The sequence below is a fragment of the Neomonachus schauinslandi genome, chromosome 3, assembly GCF_002201575.2.
Source record: "Neomonachus schauinslandi chromosome 3, ASM220157v2, whole genome shotgun sequence".
NCBI lineage: Eukaryota > Metazoa > Chordata > Mammalia > Carnivora > Phocidae > Neomonachus > Neomonachus schauinslandi.
Window position 1 is genome coordinate 128558637 of NC_058405.1, and position 15484 is coordinate 128574120.

Genomic DNA, 15484 nt, shown 5'->3' on the forward strand with positions numbered 1-15484 from the left:
ATTATTCCATGGATAAATGATTCCTTATATCAAGATACACAGTGCATTTCTTCTCGGAAGAGCTAGAAAGACAGTAAGTGTATTTGTTTGCTCTTTTTACAACTTTAGTACTATACTTTAAATCCATGTTTTCAGTACTTCATGATTTCTAAATTATGGAAGGCATTATCACTTTTGAGTTGAATACTGAAATTTTTCAGTTAATTCTGATGTACTATCTGAAACAAGTTGAATTAAAAAACTAAACCTGCATTAAGAGAAGTCAAGTTTGAAAACTAATATATCCATCATTTATCAGCAGTAGTAATACACGCTTTGGAACAAAAACTGTCTTAAAGAAATATTTAAAGATGTTGATCACTCTTAACCCAGTGCACTGAGGAAATAATGTTGAATAGCAAAAGTGAGCCCACTTATCAAGATCCCCATTGAGGGCGCCTGGGTGGCTCAGTAGTTTAGCGTCTGCCTTCAGCTCAGGTCATGATCCCAGGGTCCTGGGATCGAGTCCCACATCGGGCTCCCTGCCCGGCAAAAAGCCTGCTTCTCCCTCTCCCATTCCCCCTGCTTGTGTTCCTGCTCTCGCTATCTCTCTCTCTGTCAAATAAATGAAATCTTTAAAAACAAAAACAAAAACAAAACAAAAGATCCCCGTTGATCTTCTTACCATGTACAACACACAGATACTGAGCACCAAGTAGAAAGCAATACACTCCGAAGAGAGAAAATAACTCAAATTCTGTGATTCTGTGAAGTACTAAGAAAAATTTATACCTCGGCTGCTTCGTCTCCTTCTTGAAGTGCTTTCAAAGTCTGCTGATATTTTAGCTCAATCTTCTTAGCTTTTTCAGCAGCTTTCTGCTTTTCTTCTTCATAGGACATAGCAAGTATGCCCAAGAACAAACTTGCTATGTAAAAAGCAAACCAAAAGCTTATCACAACAAAAAATATCATGTAGACCTTCCCAGAAGCATAAAGGATCTAAGGAGAATTGGAAAACAAGACAAAAAGAGGAAAATATTATTTGTCTTCCTGTAATCTCCTATTTTAAAATGAAAAAAATGAACTTTTATTATTAAAATAATTTAGTTGTAAGTGGAATGTAATCACAGGACAGTTTTACTGGCTCTACCTGGAGAAATAAGAGAAAAGCTCTTCAATTTTAGATATATATGTAAGATATAAAAATGCATGATACAAAACAAAGAAGGAATTCAGTTGAGGGGGGAAAGATGGCGGAGGAGTAGGGGACCCTATTTCAACTGGTCCCCGGAATTGAGCTGGATATCTACCAGACCACTCTGAGCACCCACGAAACCAGCCAGAGATGTAAGAAGATCTGGATTTCTACAAACAGAACATCGCAGGCGGTTGGTTGTGAGGTACGAAGCGGAGAGCCGTGATTCTGTGGGCAGATATCGGAGGATAAACGGCAGCGGGAGGGCGCCTGGATGTGGGGATCCTACACCGCCAGTGAGTGACAGCCTCGCGCGCTGCGGACGGGAACAGACTCGCAGACCGGTAGCGTCGGGAAAGGACCTTAGGGCAGCCCCCGGGGTGGAGGACCAGACCGGCGGGGTCGCACGCAGGCGAACCGCAGCCTCCCAGATGGAAACCCGGTGCGCCGGGGTCCCGCCGTGAACTGCAACATCCGGGGTGGAAACCCCGAGCGGTGGAGTCGCGCGCACGCACGCCGGAACTGGGAGCGGCTGGCGGTTTTACAAGCACAAAGGGCAGAGACCTGCCCCGACCTCGAGGCAGGACTGGGAGCGCTGCCGAGGGGCACACAACCCAGGATGCTGCAGTTTATAGCAGCACGGACAGAAACGGAGACGGTGTGGCCTGGAGAGCTCAGTGAAGAACAGACTGCGGTCTCTCTGCTCTGAGGCAGAGGGTTGGAAACGGTCTCTTCTGCTCTGACTCACTGAAGAGACATGGAAAGCCGCCAGGGAAAGGCGCCAGAGAACAAAAGCCCCAAAGACTGATTCCTGCTGAGCCCATCCCCCGCCACAGGGGCGCAGGGCAACTCCGCCCAAAAGGTTTGCCTGAGTAACAGCGCGGCAGGCCCCTCCCCCCAGAAGACAGGCTGGGAAAACAAGAGGCCAGCAACCCTAAGGTCCCAAGAAAACAGGTGCATCTTGCTTGGGTTCTGGTCAATAATTTGGACTCTATACATTCCCTCAAACACCCATCAACAGAATGACTAGGAGGAGGAGCCCCCAAAACAGAAAAGACTCAGAGATTATGACTTATGCTGCAGATTTACAAATGGATGCAGATATAACCAAGATGTCGGAGATGGAATTCAGGCTAGCAATTGTGAAGACAATGGCTAGAATGGAGAAATCAATTAATGGCAACATAGAGTCTCTAAGGGCAGAAATAAAAGGTGAATTGGCAGAACTTAAAAATGCTATCAATGAGATCCAATCCAATCTAGATAATCTAATAGCTGGGGTAACTGAGGCAGAAGAGCGAATAAGTGACCTGGAAGATAATATAATAGATAAAAAGGGAAAAGAGGAGGCCAGGGAAAAACAACTCAGAATCCATGAAAATAGAATCAGAGAAATAAGTGACACCATGAAGCCTTCCAATGTCAGACTAATTGGAATCCCGGAGGGAATAGAGAGAGAGAGAGGACTAGAAGATGTATTTGAGCAAATCGTAGCTGAGAACTTCCCTAATCTGGGGAATGAAGCAAACATTCGAGTCCTAGAGGCAGAGAGGATCCCTCCTAAGATCAAGGGAAACAGGCCAATACCCTGGCAGGTAATAGTAAAACTTGCAAATCTTAGAACCAAGGAAACCATCTTAAGGGCAGTTAGGGGGAAGAGATTCCTTACGTACAGAGGGAGGAACATCAGAATAACGTCAGACCTATCCACAGAGACCTGGCAAGCCAGAAAGGCCTGGCAAGACATATTCAGGGTACTAAATGAGAAGAACATGCAGCCAAGAATACTTTATCTGGCAAGGCTGTCACTTAGAATGGATGGAGAGATGCAGAGCTTCCATAACCGGCAGAAGTTGAAAGAATATGTGACCACTAAGCCGGCCCTGCAAGAAATATTAAGGGGGGTTCTATAAAAGGAGAAAGACCCCAAGAGTGATATACAACAGAAACTTACAGGGACAATCTATAAAAACAACGTCTTCACAGGCAACATGATGACAATTAATTCATATCTTTCAATAATCACTCTCAACGTGAATGGCCTAAACGCTCCCATAAAATGGCACAGGGTTGCAGATTGGATAAAAAGACAGGACCCATCCATATGCTGTCTACAAGAGACTCATTTTGAACCTAAAGAGACATCCAGACTGAAAGTGAAGGGATGGAGATCTATCTTCCATGCGAGCGGACCTCAAAAGAAAGCTGGGGTAGCAATTCTTATATCAGACAAATTAGATTTTAAACTAAAGTCTGTAATTAGAGACACAGAAGGACACTATATCATTCTTAAAGGGTCTATCCAACAAGAAGATCTAACAACTGTAAATATCTATGCCCCCAACATGGGAGCAGCCATCTACATAAGCCAACTGTTAACCAAAATAAAGAGTCATATTGATAACAATACGTTAATTGTAGGAGATCTCAATATTCCACTCTCAGCAATGGACAGATCATCTAAGCGGAAAATCAACAAGGAAACAAGAGCTTTGAATGATACATTGGACCAGATGGACCTCATAGATATTTACAGAACATTCCACCCTAAAACAACACAATACTCATTCTTCTCGAGCGCACATGGAACTTTCTCCAGAATAGACCACATACTGGGTCACAGATCAGGTCTCAACCGATACCAAAAGATTGAGATTATTCCCTGCATATTCTCAGACCACAGTGCTCTAAAACTGGAACTCAATCACAAGAAGAAATTTGGCAGAAATTCAAACACTTGGAAGCTAAAGACCACTCTGCTCAAGAATGTTTGGGTCAACCAAGAAATCAAAGAAGAACTTAAACAATTCATGGAAATCAATGAGAACGAAAACACATTGGTCCAAAACCTATGGGATACCGCAAAGGCGGTCCTAAGGGGGAAATACATAGCCATCCAAGCCTCACTCAAAAAAATAGAAAAATCCCGAATTCACCAACTAACTCTACACCTTAAAGAACTAGAGAAAAAGCAACAAATGACGCCTAAGCCATGCATTAGAAGAGAAATAATTAAAATTAGAGCAGAAATCAATGAATTAGAAACCAGAAACACAGTAGATCAGATCATTGAAACTAGAAGTTGGTTCTTTGAAAGAATTAATAAGATTGATAAACCACTGGCCAGACTTATCCAAAAGAAGAGAGAAAGGACCCAAATTAATAAAATTATGAATGAAAGGGGAGAGATCACATCCAACACCAAGGACATAGAAACAATTATTAGAAATTATTATCAACAACTATATGCCAATAAACTGAGCAATCTGGATGAAATGGAGGCCTTCCTGGAAACCTATAAGCTGCCAAGACTGAAACAGGAAGAAATTGACAACCTGAATAGGCCAATAACCAGTAACGAGATTGAAGCAGTGATCAAAAACCTCCCCAAAAACAAGAGTCCAGGGCCTGATGGATTCCCTGGGGAATTCTACCAAACATTCAAAGAAGAAATAATACCTATTCTACTGAAGCTGTTTCAAAAAATAGAAACAGAAGGAAAACTTCCAAACTCATTCTATGAGGCCAGCATTACCTTAATCCCCAAACCAGGCAAAGACCCCATCAAAAAGGAGAATTTCAGACCGATATCCCTGATAAATATGGATTCCAAAATCCTCAACAAAATCCTAGCTAATAGGATCCAACAATACATTAAAAGGATCATCCACCACGACCAAGTGGGATTTATCCCTGGGATGCAAGGGTGGTTCAACATTCACAAATCAATCAATGTGATAGAACACATTAATAATAGGAGGAAGAAGAACCATATGGTCCTCTCAATTGATGCAGAAAAAGCATTTGACAAAATACAACATCCTTTCCTGATTAAAACTCTCCAGAGTATAAGGATAGAGGGAACATTCCTCAAGCTCATAAAATCCATCTATGAAAAACCCACAGCGAATATCATTCTCAATGGGGAAAAGCTGAGAACCTTTCCCTTAAGATCAGGAACACGTCAAGGGTGCCCACTCTCACCACTGTTGTTCAACATAGTACCAGAAGTCCTAGCAACAGCAATCAGACAACAAAAAGAAATAAAATGTATTCAAATTGGCAAAGAAGAAGTCAAACTCACTCTTTTCGCAGACGACATGATACTTTATGTGGAAAACCCAAAAGACTCCACCCCCGAATTACTAGAACTCATCCAGCAATTCAGTAATGTGGCAGGATACAAAATCAATGCACAGAAATCAGTTGCTTTCTTATACACTAACAACGCAACTGTTGAAAGAGAAATTAAAGAAACGATTCCATTTACAATAGCACCAAAAACCATAAGATACCTCGGAATAAACCTAACCAAAGAGGTAAAGGATCTATACTCTAGGAACTACAAAACACTCATGAAAGAAATTGAAGAAGACACAAAAAGATGGAAAAATATTCCATGCTCATGGATCGGAAGAATAAACATTGTTAAAATGTCTATGCTACCCAGAGCAATCTATACCTTCAATGCCATCCCAATCAAAATTCCAATGACATTTTTCAAAGTGCTGGAACAAACAATCCTAAAATTTGTATGGAATCAGAAAAGACCCCGAATCGCCAAGGAAATGTTGAAAAAGAAAAACAAAGCTGGGGGCATCACGTTGCCCGATTTCAAGCTATATTACAAAGCTGTGATCACCAAGACAGCATGGTACTGGCACAAAAACAGACATACAGACCAATGGAACAGAATAGAGAACCCAGATATGGACCCTCAACTCTATGGTCAACTAATCTTTGACAAAGCAGGAAAAAACATGCAATGGGAAAAAGACAGTCTCTTCAATAAATGGTGCTGGGAAAATTGGACAGCCACATGCAGAAGAATGAAACTCGACCATTCTCTAACACCATTCACAAAGATAAACTCAAAGTGGATGAAAGACCTCAATGTGAGACAGGAATCCATCAAAATCCTAGAGGAGAAGATAGGCAGTAACCTCTTTGACATCAGCACAGCAACTTCTTTCAAGATACATCTCCAAAAGCTAGTGAAACAAAAGCAAAAATGAACTTTTGGGACTTCATCAAGATAAAAAGCTTCTGCACAGCAAAGGAAACAGTCAACAAAACAAAGAGGCAACCCACAGAATGGGAGAAGATATTTGCAAATGACACTACAGATAAAGGGCTGGTATCCAAGATCTATAAAGAACTTCTCAAACTCAACACCCAAAAAACAAATAAGTCAAAAAGTGGGCAGAAGAGATGAACAGACACTTCTCTGAAGAAGACATACAAATGGCTAACAGACACATGAAAAAATGTTCATCATCATTAGCCATCAGGGAAATCCAAATCAAAACCACACTGAGATACCACCTTACACCAGTTAGAATGGCAAAAATGGACAGGGAAAGAAACAACAAATGTTGGAGAGGTTGTGGAGAAAGGGGGACCCTCTTACACTGTTGGTGGGAATGCAAGTTGGCACAGCCACTTTGGGAAACAGTGTGGAGGTTCCTCAAAAATTTAAAAATAGAGCTACCCTCTGACCCAGGAATTGCACTCCTGGGTATTTACCCCAAAGACACAGATGTAGTGAAAAGAAGGGCCATATGCACCCCAATGTTCATAGCAGCAATGTCCACAATAGCCAAACTGGGGAAAGAGCCGAGATGCCCTTCAACAGATGAATGGATAAAGAAGATGCGGACCATATATACAATGGAATATTACTCAGCCATCAGAAAGGATGAATACCCAACTTCTACAACAACATGGATGCGACTGGAGGAGATTATGCTAAGTGAAATAAGTCAAGCAGAGAAAGTCAATTATCATATGGTTTCACTTATTTGTGGAACATAAGGAATAACATGGAGGACATTAGGAGAAGGAAGGGGAAAATGGGGGGGGGGAATTGGAGGGAGAGATGAACCATGAGAGACTATGGACTCTGAGAAACAAACAGGGTTTTAGAGGGGAGGGGGGAGGGGGGATTGGTTAGCCCGGTGATGGGTATTAAGGAGGGCATGTACTGCATGGAGCACTGGGTGTTATACGAAAACAATGGATCGTGGATCACTACATCAAAAACTAATGATGTATTGTATGGTGACTAACATAACATAATAAAATTAAAAAAAAAATATTTGATCAAACGATTGTTGAATGAATAAAAGATGCACTCTGAAGCTTGAAAAAAAAAGAATTCAGTTAGGCATCTGGCTTTTAGGTCTTCACTAACAGAGAAAACATATGAAAGGAAAACATTGTCATTTCTCAATTAAGAAAGCTGGACAGTCTAAAGTAAAGACTATTTCCTTTAGGGGTGTTTGGGGGCTCAGTCGTTAAGCATCTGCCTTCAGCTCAGGTTTTGGTCCCAGGATCCTGGGATTGAGCCCCACGTTGGGCTCCCTGCTCTGCGGGAAGCCTGCTTCTCCATCTCCCACTCCCCCTGCTTGTGTTCCCTCTCTTGCTGTCTCTCTCTGTCAAATAAATAAAATCTTAAAAAAAATTTAAAAAAACTATTTCCTTTACAGTAAAATCTTTAAATATATGAAGCTTAGTAAAAGTCAGAGAACGAATATTTAGAGATTAGTTTCTTCTTATCATTACTTTATGAAAACATCATAACAAGGCATAAACTTAGGTCTATTCAAAGAGGTTTGAAACAGGAAAATTTTTCTATGTCAGAATACCTGCTTTGGTGAAGGATATCTAGACAAATCACATGGGAAAGTCATATAATTCACTTATTGCAGTCATTTATGGATAGAAAAAAACCCAAGATTTTAGATATCAAAGCTGAGCATTGACTAGCTTTTATTTCATAATAATTACCTAAGATAGATGAGAGAATTTAAAACTTTGAAAAATTCTAAGTAATTTATACAGCCCACTATATAAGTAATATAGGCCACTGATTTATCATCATTGATTAAAAGTATATAAGCAAAATCTAAAAAATACAGATGAAACTAGTGTTGATTTTTAAGTATCCACTTGAATCAATAGATAAGTATTATTTACAGAAAATATTATATTGATACAACAAAGTTAAAAATGTTTACAGATTAGTAAGTTCTAACATTCAATCAAAAATAATTTCTTATTAATATGTAGTATATTTATCTTGAAAGGTATTTTTAATAAACCTATTTCCCCAAAGAGTCACCTATTTAAGATTTGGTTAAATATTTTTCCCACTGAACTAGCTATCATCTACAGTAGTACATTCAAGAGTCAGTAATAGATATTATGGGATATACTGCCCACCATGCACATTAATAAATGCTTTGCTTATTATTTCATTAATTCTGTGCAGCACATTTATGTGGTATTTACTATTATTTCTTATATGCAGAAGGAAGATGAAAATTAGGCAAGATGACATGTCAAAGATCTGACAGCTATGGAGAAAGACCTGAATCCAAAACTTTTGCTTTTCCTATTATATGAAGCTGGTGGAGGATAAAAGAATACACTTTTATGATGATGGAAAAGTATACATGTTCTGGTTCTAGTATATTTTAGTTTGAAATTGGGGTAATTATGGCATTAAAGCCTAGGTTTGTTATGAAAATCAAGTGAAGCAGTGCATGTGAAGATGCAGTCTATGGCAAATGCAGTAAAGGTCAACTATTGTTAAACATAACATTATGTTTATGTCCATGAGGACTGGCACTTTGTTTTGTTCATTTCTGTACCCATGGTGTATCAAAGAATATTTGGATCAAATAAATATTTTTTTAAAGATTTTATTTATTTATTTGAGAGTGAGAATGAGATAGAGTATGAGAGGGGGGAGGGTCAGAGGGAGAAGCAGACTCCCCACTGAGCAGGGAGCCTGATGTGGGACTTGATCCCAGGACTCCAGGATCATGACCTGAGCCGAAGGCAGTCGCTTAACCGACTGAGCCACCCAGGCGCCCTGAAATAAATATTTGATGAATGAATAGAGAATTGTATTCTCTAAAACATAAGCTACATTCTTTGGGAATAATTGCTGAATTTCCCTAGCCATAGTCAGTTCAGTGTGGGGCAATGCTGAGAGCACAAATCCAATCCAAATCAAAGCAAATCTTCTCTACACTGGTCAATAACAAGAGTACAATATTGATGAGAGTCCTATGTGGACTCCACCAGGGTACTCCCACACTGATTTTTCATTTCACTACTAGTGGGAAAGGATTTCCTTTAGACCAATTCTAACAAGAAAATTAGCTAACATACTTAGAGGGCTGTAACCAAAAAACAAAACATTACATAAAGTGATACAATTTATAAATATTCACTTATACTTTGTTTATTAAAATTTCATTAAGAATTTCTATGTGTTTGATGCTGAGAACTCAAAAATTAAAATGAGATAAAAAAAACTTCTTCTCAGGTAGCATATCTCCAGTGTGAGAAATTACTGAACAAGAAATTAAAATAACCACACTTAGGGACGCCTGGGTGGCTCAGTCGGTTAGGCATCTGACTCTTGATTTCAGCTCAGGTCATGACCTCAGTCTTGTGGGTTCAAGCCTTGTGGGGGCCTCCATGCTGGGCATGGAGCCTCCTTAGGATTCTCTCTCTCACTGTCCTTCCCCTTCTCCTCCCGTGTGCGTGCGTGCGTGCATGCTCTCACTCTCTCTCTCTTTCAAAAATAAATAAATAAAATAAAATAACTACAATTAGAGGCAATTATACAGTGCCATGGTATTCTGCTGTAGGACTTGCCTAGCTGTGAAAGGAGAGTTTGGGGAAAAGCTCAAGATTTCTTCTGGGTTTGAGGTATGAATTTGAGGTATGAGACTGAAGATAGAAACTTGAATTTAGGCTGAGGGTACAACATACATTGAAACAAGAAATTATGGGAAAAAGCTCACTTAGGAAATAGCAAGCCTTTTCTATACTTAAATAAAGCAGAGAGTGAGTATATATTGGGATATCATTAGAAAATACATCTGGAGAACTATGCAGAAACTAGATCTTAAAGGGCACTATAGAACATGCATTTGGACTTTGAACTTCATCCCATAGGAATGCAGAAACCTCTGAAGGATTTTTAGAAGTAAGATAACATGATAAGATTATTTTAGAAATAAGTCCCTAGTGTTGTGGAGGAGGCATTGATACTTGTCAAAGTTTGGAAAATAACAATATAAATAAATACTCACCTTATAAAATTAGAAAAATATAGTTTGCATTTTAAAAAGTCATTTTAATATTTTCATGTATTTCTTTTATTAGAAATATAATTGTATTGCATGTCTGTTTAGTTACTTGATTTTCATTTAATAACATACCACGCACCTTTGTGCTAAAAGTCCTATCATTGTTAATCGCCTGTACAGGTCATTACACACACACGAACACCATAATTTATCTATCCAATCACAAAAAGTATAGAGTGTATGTACATGTTTAAAAAAAGAGTGTTCTCCTTCAACTGTACATACTTTGGAAACTTAAAGTAATTTATTTTATTTAATATACTTTGATATTAACTATGCTGCTAAACTAACATTGCATATTCCACTGTGATGAAACTTCTCTTAGAAAAACCAAATCACCATTCTAATGTGTATTATATCTTTCTGAGAAACTATGGCAAATAAATCATCAGTTATGAAGAGAGACTCTCAGAATTTGACTTCAAGTCTCATAACGGCAAACTTTCTGTTATAATCAGAGCGTGGTTAAATATTACAGGGAAATGAGAAGAAATAGAGGAGTTGAAGTGAAATACACATTGTAGGCATTAAATAAACAGTTTCTTAATACCTGGTAATCTCACAGGTTCAAATTTTTTGACTGAAGAATTAGTACTTACCAATGCTCTTTCCTTAGTTAATATCAAATGTGTGATAGCATAGAGCAGAGCAGTGATCTCTAGAAGATACACGTGTTGTAACTTGGGAAAGGTTACCCAACCGCTCTGATCTCAGTGTCTTCACATAAAAAGCATATATAGTTTGGTCTTGCAGGATTGTTTCAAAGATTAAATGAGATATACATAAGGGCACAGACTTGGGCACAGCGTTAGCATACAGTTTGACATTCAGTAATTCTGATTCTCTTTTCTTCTGTCCTCAAATTCTTCTCCCCACAGAAATTTAATAAACCACGTTACATTCGACCATTATTTTAAAAGGGAGGAGCATGGCACCATTTTCATGTGCACTGCAGGCTCTCTCTGTTCTTACCTGATGATAAAGTGCTTCAGGGTAATCCTGTGTCATTAACCGAAACAGGGCAAGTAAGGCCCAGCCAAAAGTGTCAAAATTTGTGAAGCCATAATCAGGATTTGTGCCAGCTTTCACACACACATATCCTTCAGGACACTGACTAAAGACAAAGAAAAGAAAAACTGCTTACTCTTAAGTAACTTTCAGATTATGGCCAAATCATAAATACAGAATACCCACCCATGAATATTAAAGAGCTCTTTCTTCCACAGGAATTAGTCTAAACAAAGCCCAGTGAAAAAGCAGCCAATGAGGTAGATTTTAAGTTAATATAAGTGAACAGTGGTAATTAATCTAGAAGGAAAAAGGGCCTCACAAATGTTTTTTTGCCAAGCCTTGTTAAAGATTTCTTTGGTACAGAGTACCAAAGTGAAAGCATACGTGGTGGGAAATAACAGTCATAAAACAAAGCTACAGTCGTTGAGGGTTTAATTTTTAAATGCTCTCACCTCAAGCCCTTGGATCCCATTATTTAAGGGTGAGAAAACACTTATCACACTGATAATTTATAAGCAGCACTTGCATGTTTGTAGAAAGATCAGATTAAAGATTTATCTCATTTCCTTTCATGGACTCTTCATACTTTTATCTTCTGGGGCTTGAGTATTGTGATTGGTTATTACAGGGGTGGCCAAATAAATCATGCTTCCCTCTATCCACACTCTTGTGTAGTTTCTGCCAATGTTATTCTGGCCATGTGACTTGTTTTGGACTTTTGTTAATAGTTAACAAATGGGATGCAAAGAGAGGTTTCAAATATACTTGTGCATCCAGGCTTGTGAAATTGCTGACCCACAGAATCTGAACAAATACATTTTCTTCTTGTCTTAAGGCACTAACTTTTGGGATTGTTTACCATGCAGCAAGGTATGATGGCTACAGGTGAAACATTGCATGACTTTCTCTTCTGATCTTGAAATACATCCTTGTGATTCTGATTATCCACGATCAGATAATTTCAACAAGCATTTCAGGTCATATTTGACTTTGGGATGTCCATGAAAAGGGTTAGCTGGAGTGTGATGTGGCAGACACAATGAGATGGGTTCACAATACTGACTTGAGAATAGAATGGAAGCCCACTGCTGGGCAGCGTTGAACAAGAGACAAAATGTCTAAATCACATGAAAATATAAACTACATTAACTCATGCTCCTCTACCCCCATATGACTTTTGTTAATCTGGGCCCCAGAGCCTAAGAAAGAGCAGAGTCTACAGTGGGCATCAAATCATTTCCATCTGAGGAAAGTCACATAAGGCATTACGGGAATGCTAATACTGCTAAGAACTGTATTTCTACTTTCTTTTTTTTTTTTTTTTTTTTTTTTTTTTATTCTTATGTTAATCCCCATACATTACATCATTAGTTTTAGATGAAGTGTTCCATGATTCATTGTTTGTGCATAACACCCAGTGCTATTTCTACTTTCTTTTATCTTCATTTGAAATTATAGGACAGTAAGACTTGAGAGTTTTGTCATATCACTGAAGAATTATTTATAAGTACAATTTTTAAGAGCAATAAGAATTTTATTAATGTAAATTATAGTCATAAAAGATATACAAGCTATAAAATAAGTGAAATACAGCATATCTTTCCTATCTCTTATTCTTCAAAGGCTTCTCTGGCCCAAGAAAAGATTATATCATCTTTCTTGATAATTCCCACTAGCTCTGGAGTACACAGAAAACAAAAAATCAGATCTTTATTAAGTCCCAGCCTTGCCATTTGCTAACTTCATGACCTTGAATAAATCATGTAAGTAGTCAGTTTATTGCTTTTTCCTATAAAATCAGGGTAATAGTATTCCATGTTGTATACTTCTCAGCATGGTTTTAATGATAAAATGAGATAATGTAATCAAATGAGAAACATCAGCCAAAGCAATAATCTTTCAATAAATACTATGGATCCATGATACTGGCTTGATACAAGAACATTAACACCACTTACCCAGCATCTGTTCTGTTACCACAAAGAAGAGCATATCTTTCTCCTTCCAAATAATAAAAGTTTTCTGTTTCTGAAAAATAGGACAGAAATTATATTCTATTATCTAATTTTGAGTGAAGAGCATATCTGATACCCATTTAGATCTGCATAGAAGATGAACATCTCTCTCGATAGTGAAAAGGAAGGAACATATAGCCCACCCTTTTTTTTTTTTAATCTACAAGATTATCCCAGCACGTGATGCACAGGCCAAAAGATGTCTGGCAATCCACCTACTTCACTGCCCCAAAAGTGATAAACCCCAGCATAAAAAGAGGAGAATCACTTTCAAAATTAGAGTTCTGGGAAATGAATACTAACCAGCCAGGTATGACCAGAACCCTGAAGGAAAAATTCCCAAGACTAAAGTGTTTGAAAGCTGAGGATCTTTTCTCTTTATTTTTTTTTTTAAGATTATTTATTTATTTATTTGACAGAGAGAGAGAGCACAAGTAGGCAGAGCAGCAGGCAGAGGGAGAGGGAGAAGCAGGCTCACTGAGCAGGGAGCCCGATGTGGGGCTCGATCCCAGGACCCTGGGATCATGACTTGAGCTGAAGTCAGACAATTAACTGACTGAGCCACCCAGGCGCCCCGAGGACCTTTTCTTCCAAGGGCTAATGATCTTCCTTAACAGAAGACCATATTTCTGTCTCTAGGTTTAAATGCCATTCTCTTCCTATTTCGAAGCTTATTTTTCTACATTGAGCATCCAGTGCCAGTTACTCACCCTGATGTCACCTAATTCCCACCACAATCCCAACTAATCTGAATCATAGCCCATAGAATTTATTTAGGTATCCTTATCTGCTGTCATTCAAAATGTAAATTGTGTATTTACAGATATGAGCTACCAGGGTTGGGAACATGCATGCTTAGGAGCATTGATTTTAGGTTCTGAATTCAAATCACAGAGATCCAATACATGAGATCAGTCCTGAATGTATGTGTGTATGTATAAAATTGTATACATATACATATGTACATACACACACACACAACTGAATTACTCCAATCTCAAATAATGTCACTTTAACTTGTTACCTAAAATAATTTTAGAAGTTTTAAATCATAGTTAGGAACAATTGATCAGATCTTTTAAGTGGCAGTCAAAAACCAAATGAAATTTGACATTACTAGAAAAAGGTACTCCCAAATATTCTTCTAAATTTAAGGACTTTGACATGGCAATTAGGTTAAATAATATTTTACAAATGTAATATTTTCAGCAAGTCCTAACACGTTTTAAGAGGAAATGGAATGACTAGAATTGGACAAATTTTAAAGTGGTAATCTTTAAAAAGTGATGTCTTTATAATATAAATTACGCTTTAACTAAGATGAAAAGAACCTGGACTTTGTTTAGTAATACAATGAAGTAGTAAAAATTGTTTATTTTTTTTATAATTTGTATATTTTTGTTATAACCAAAGAAACCAAAGAGTATTTCAATTGGAATCGAAGATTTAACATCCATTTCCTGTTGCCCTCACCACTATAATCAAGAACATGAAATAGACACATATAATAAGGAAACATTTCACATACTCACATATCAATAAATTTGTATTATTTGCATCATAATGATATTATGGGGTAAACTAAAGAGTAAAATTCATTAAGATTTGTTTTGGAACTTATTATATCCAAATACAAATAAAATAAATGTAAGGGGACTACATAAGATTTATCAGCAATTTATTTTTATTAGTTTAAAAATATACTTTTATATTTTTCTAAATACTGTCAGAAGGACCTGATAGTAGTATGCTAGAACATTCACTGAATTTCTCTGAACATCCATTTTTCTGTTTATAACAGGGGTCATGCACTTCTCTGCAGGATTATGGTGAAGATATATGATCAGGCATGTGTATTACTTATATATAGATTACTTATATATAGGAGCTGAGCAATATTTATTCTGGCATTATTACTATTTGCCTAAAGTATGTTTATTATTTACCAAAGGATAACTCAAAACATTGAAAATGAGCAGCAGTAACTGAACTCCAACAACAGTACGAATTTCTATAATGTAATCTATTTTTTATTTATAAGGTCATTTTAAAATTTCTAATGAGTGAACTTAAATTTATATTTTAAATAAACAACTTTATTGAAGAAAGGTAGT

General features: G+C 37.7%; 1 protein-coding gene across 1 annotated transcript in view; it reads right to left on the reverse strand.

Annotated features, from left to right (window-relative positions):
- SCN7A (sodium voltage-gated channel alpha subunit 7) overlaps positions 1–15484 on the reverse strand; it is a 67743-nt gene that overhangs the window by 37536 nt on the left and 14723 nt on the right. Inside the window, exons 7-9 of the mRNA XM_021702900.1 lie at positions 13314–13383; positions 11317–11458; positions 772–978 (exon numbers count right to left, since the gene is read on the reverse strand). Coding sequence (XP_021558575.1) covers positions 772–978; positions 11317–11458; positions 13314–13383 — 419 coding nt within the window. The remainder of the gene's footprint in view (positions 1–771; positions 979–11316; positions 11459–13313; positions 13384–15484) is intronic.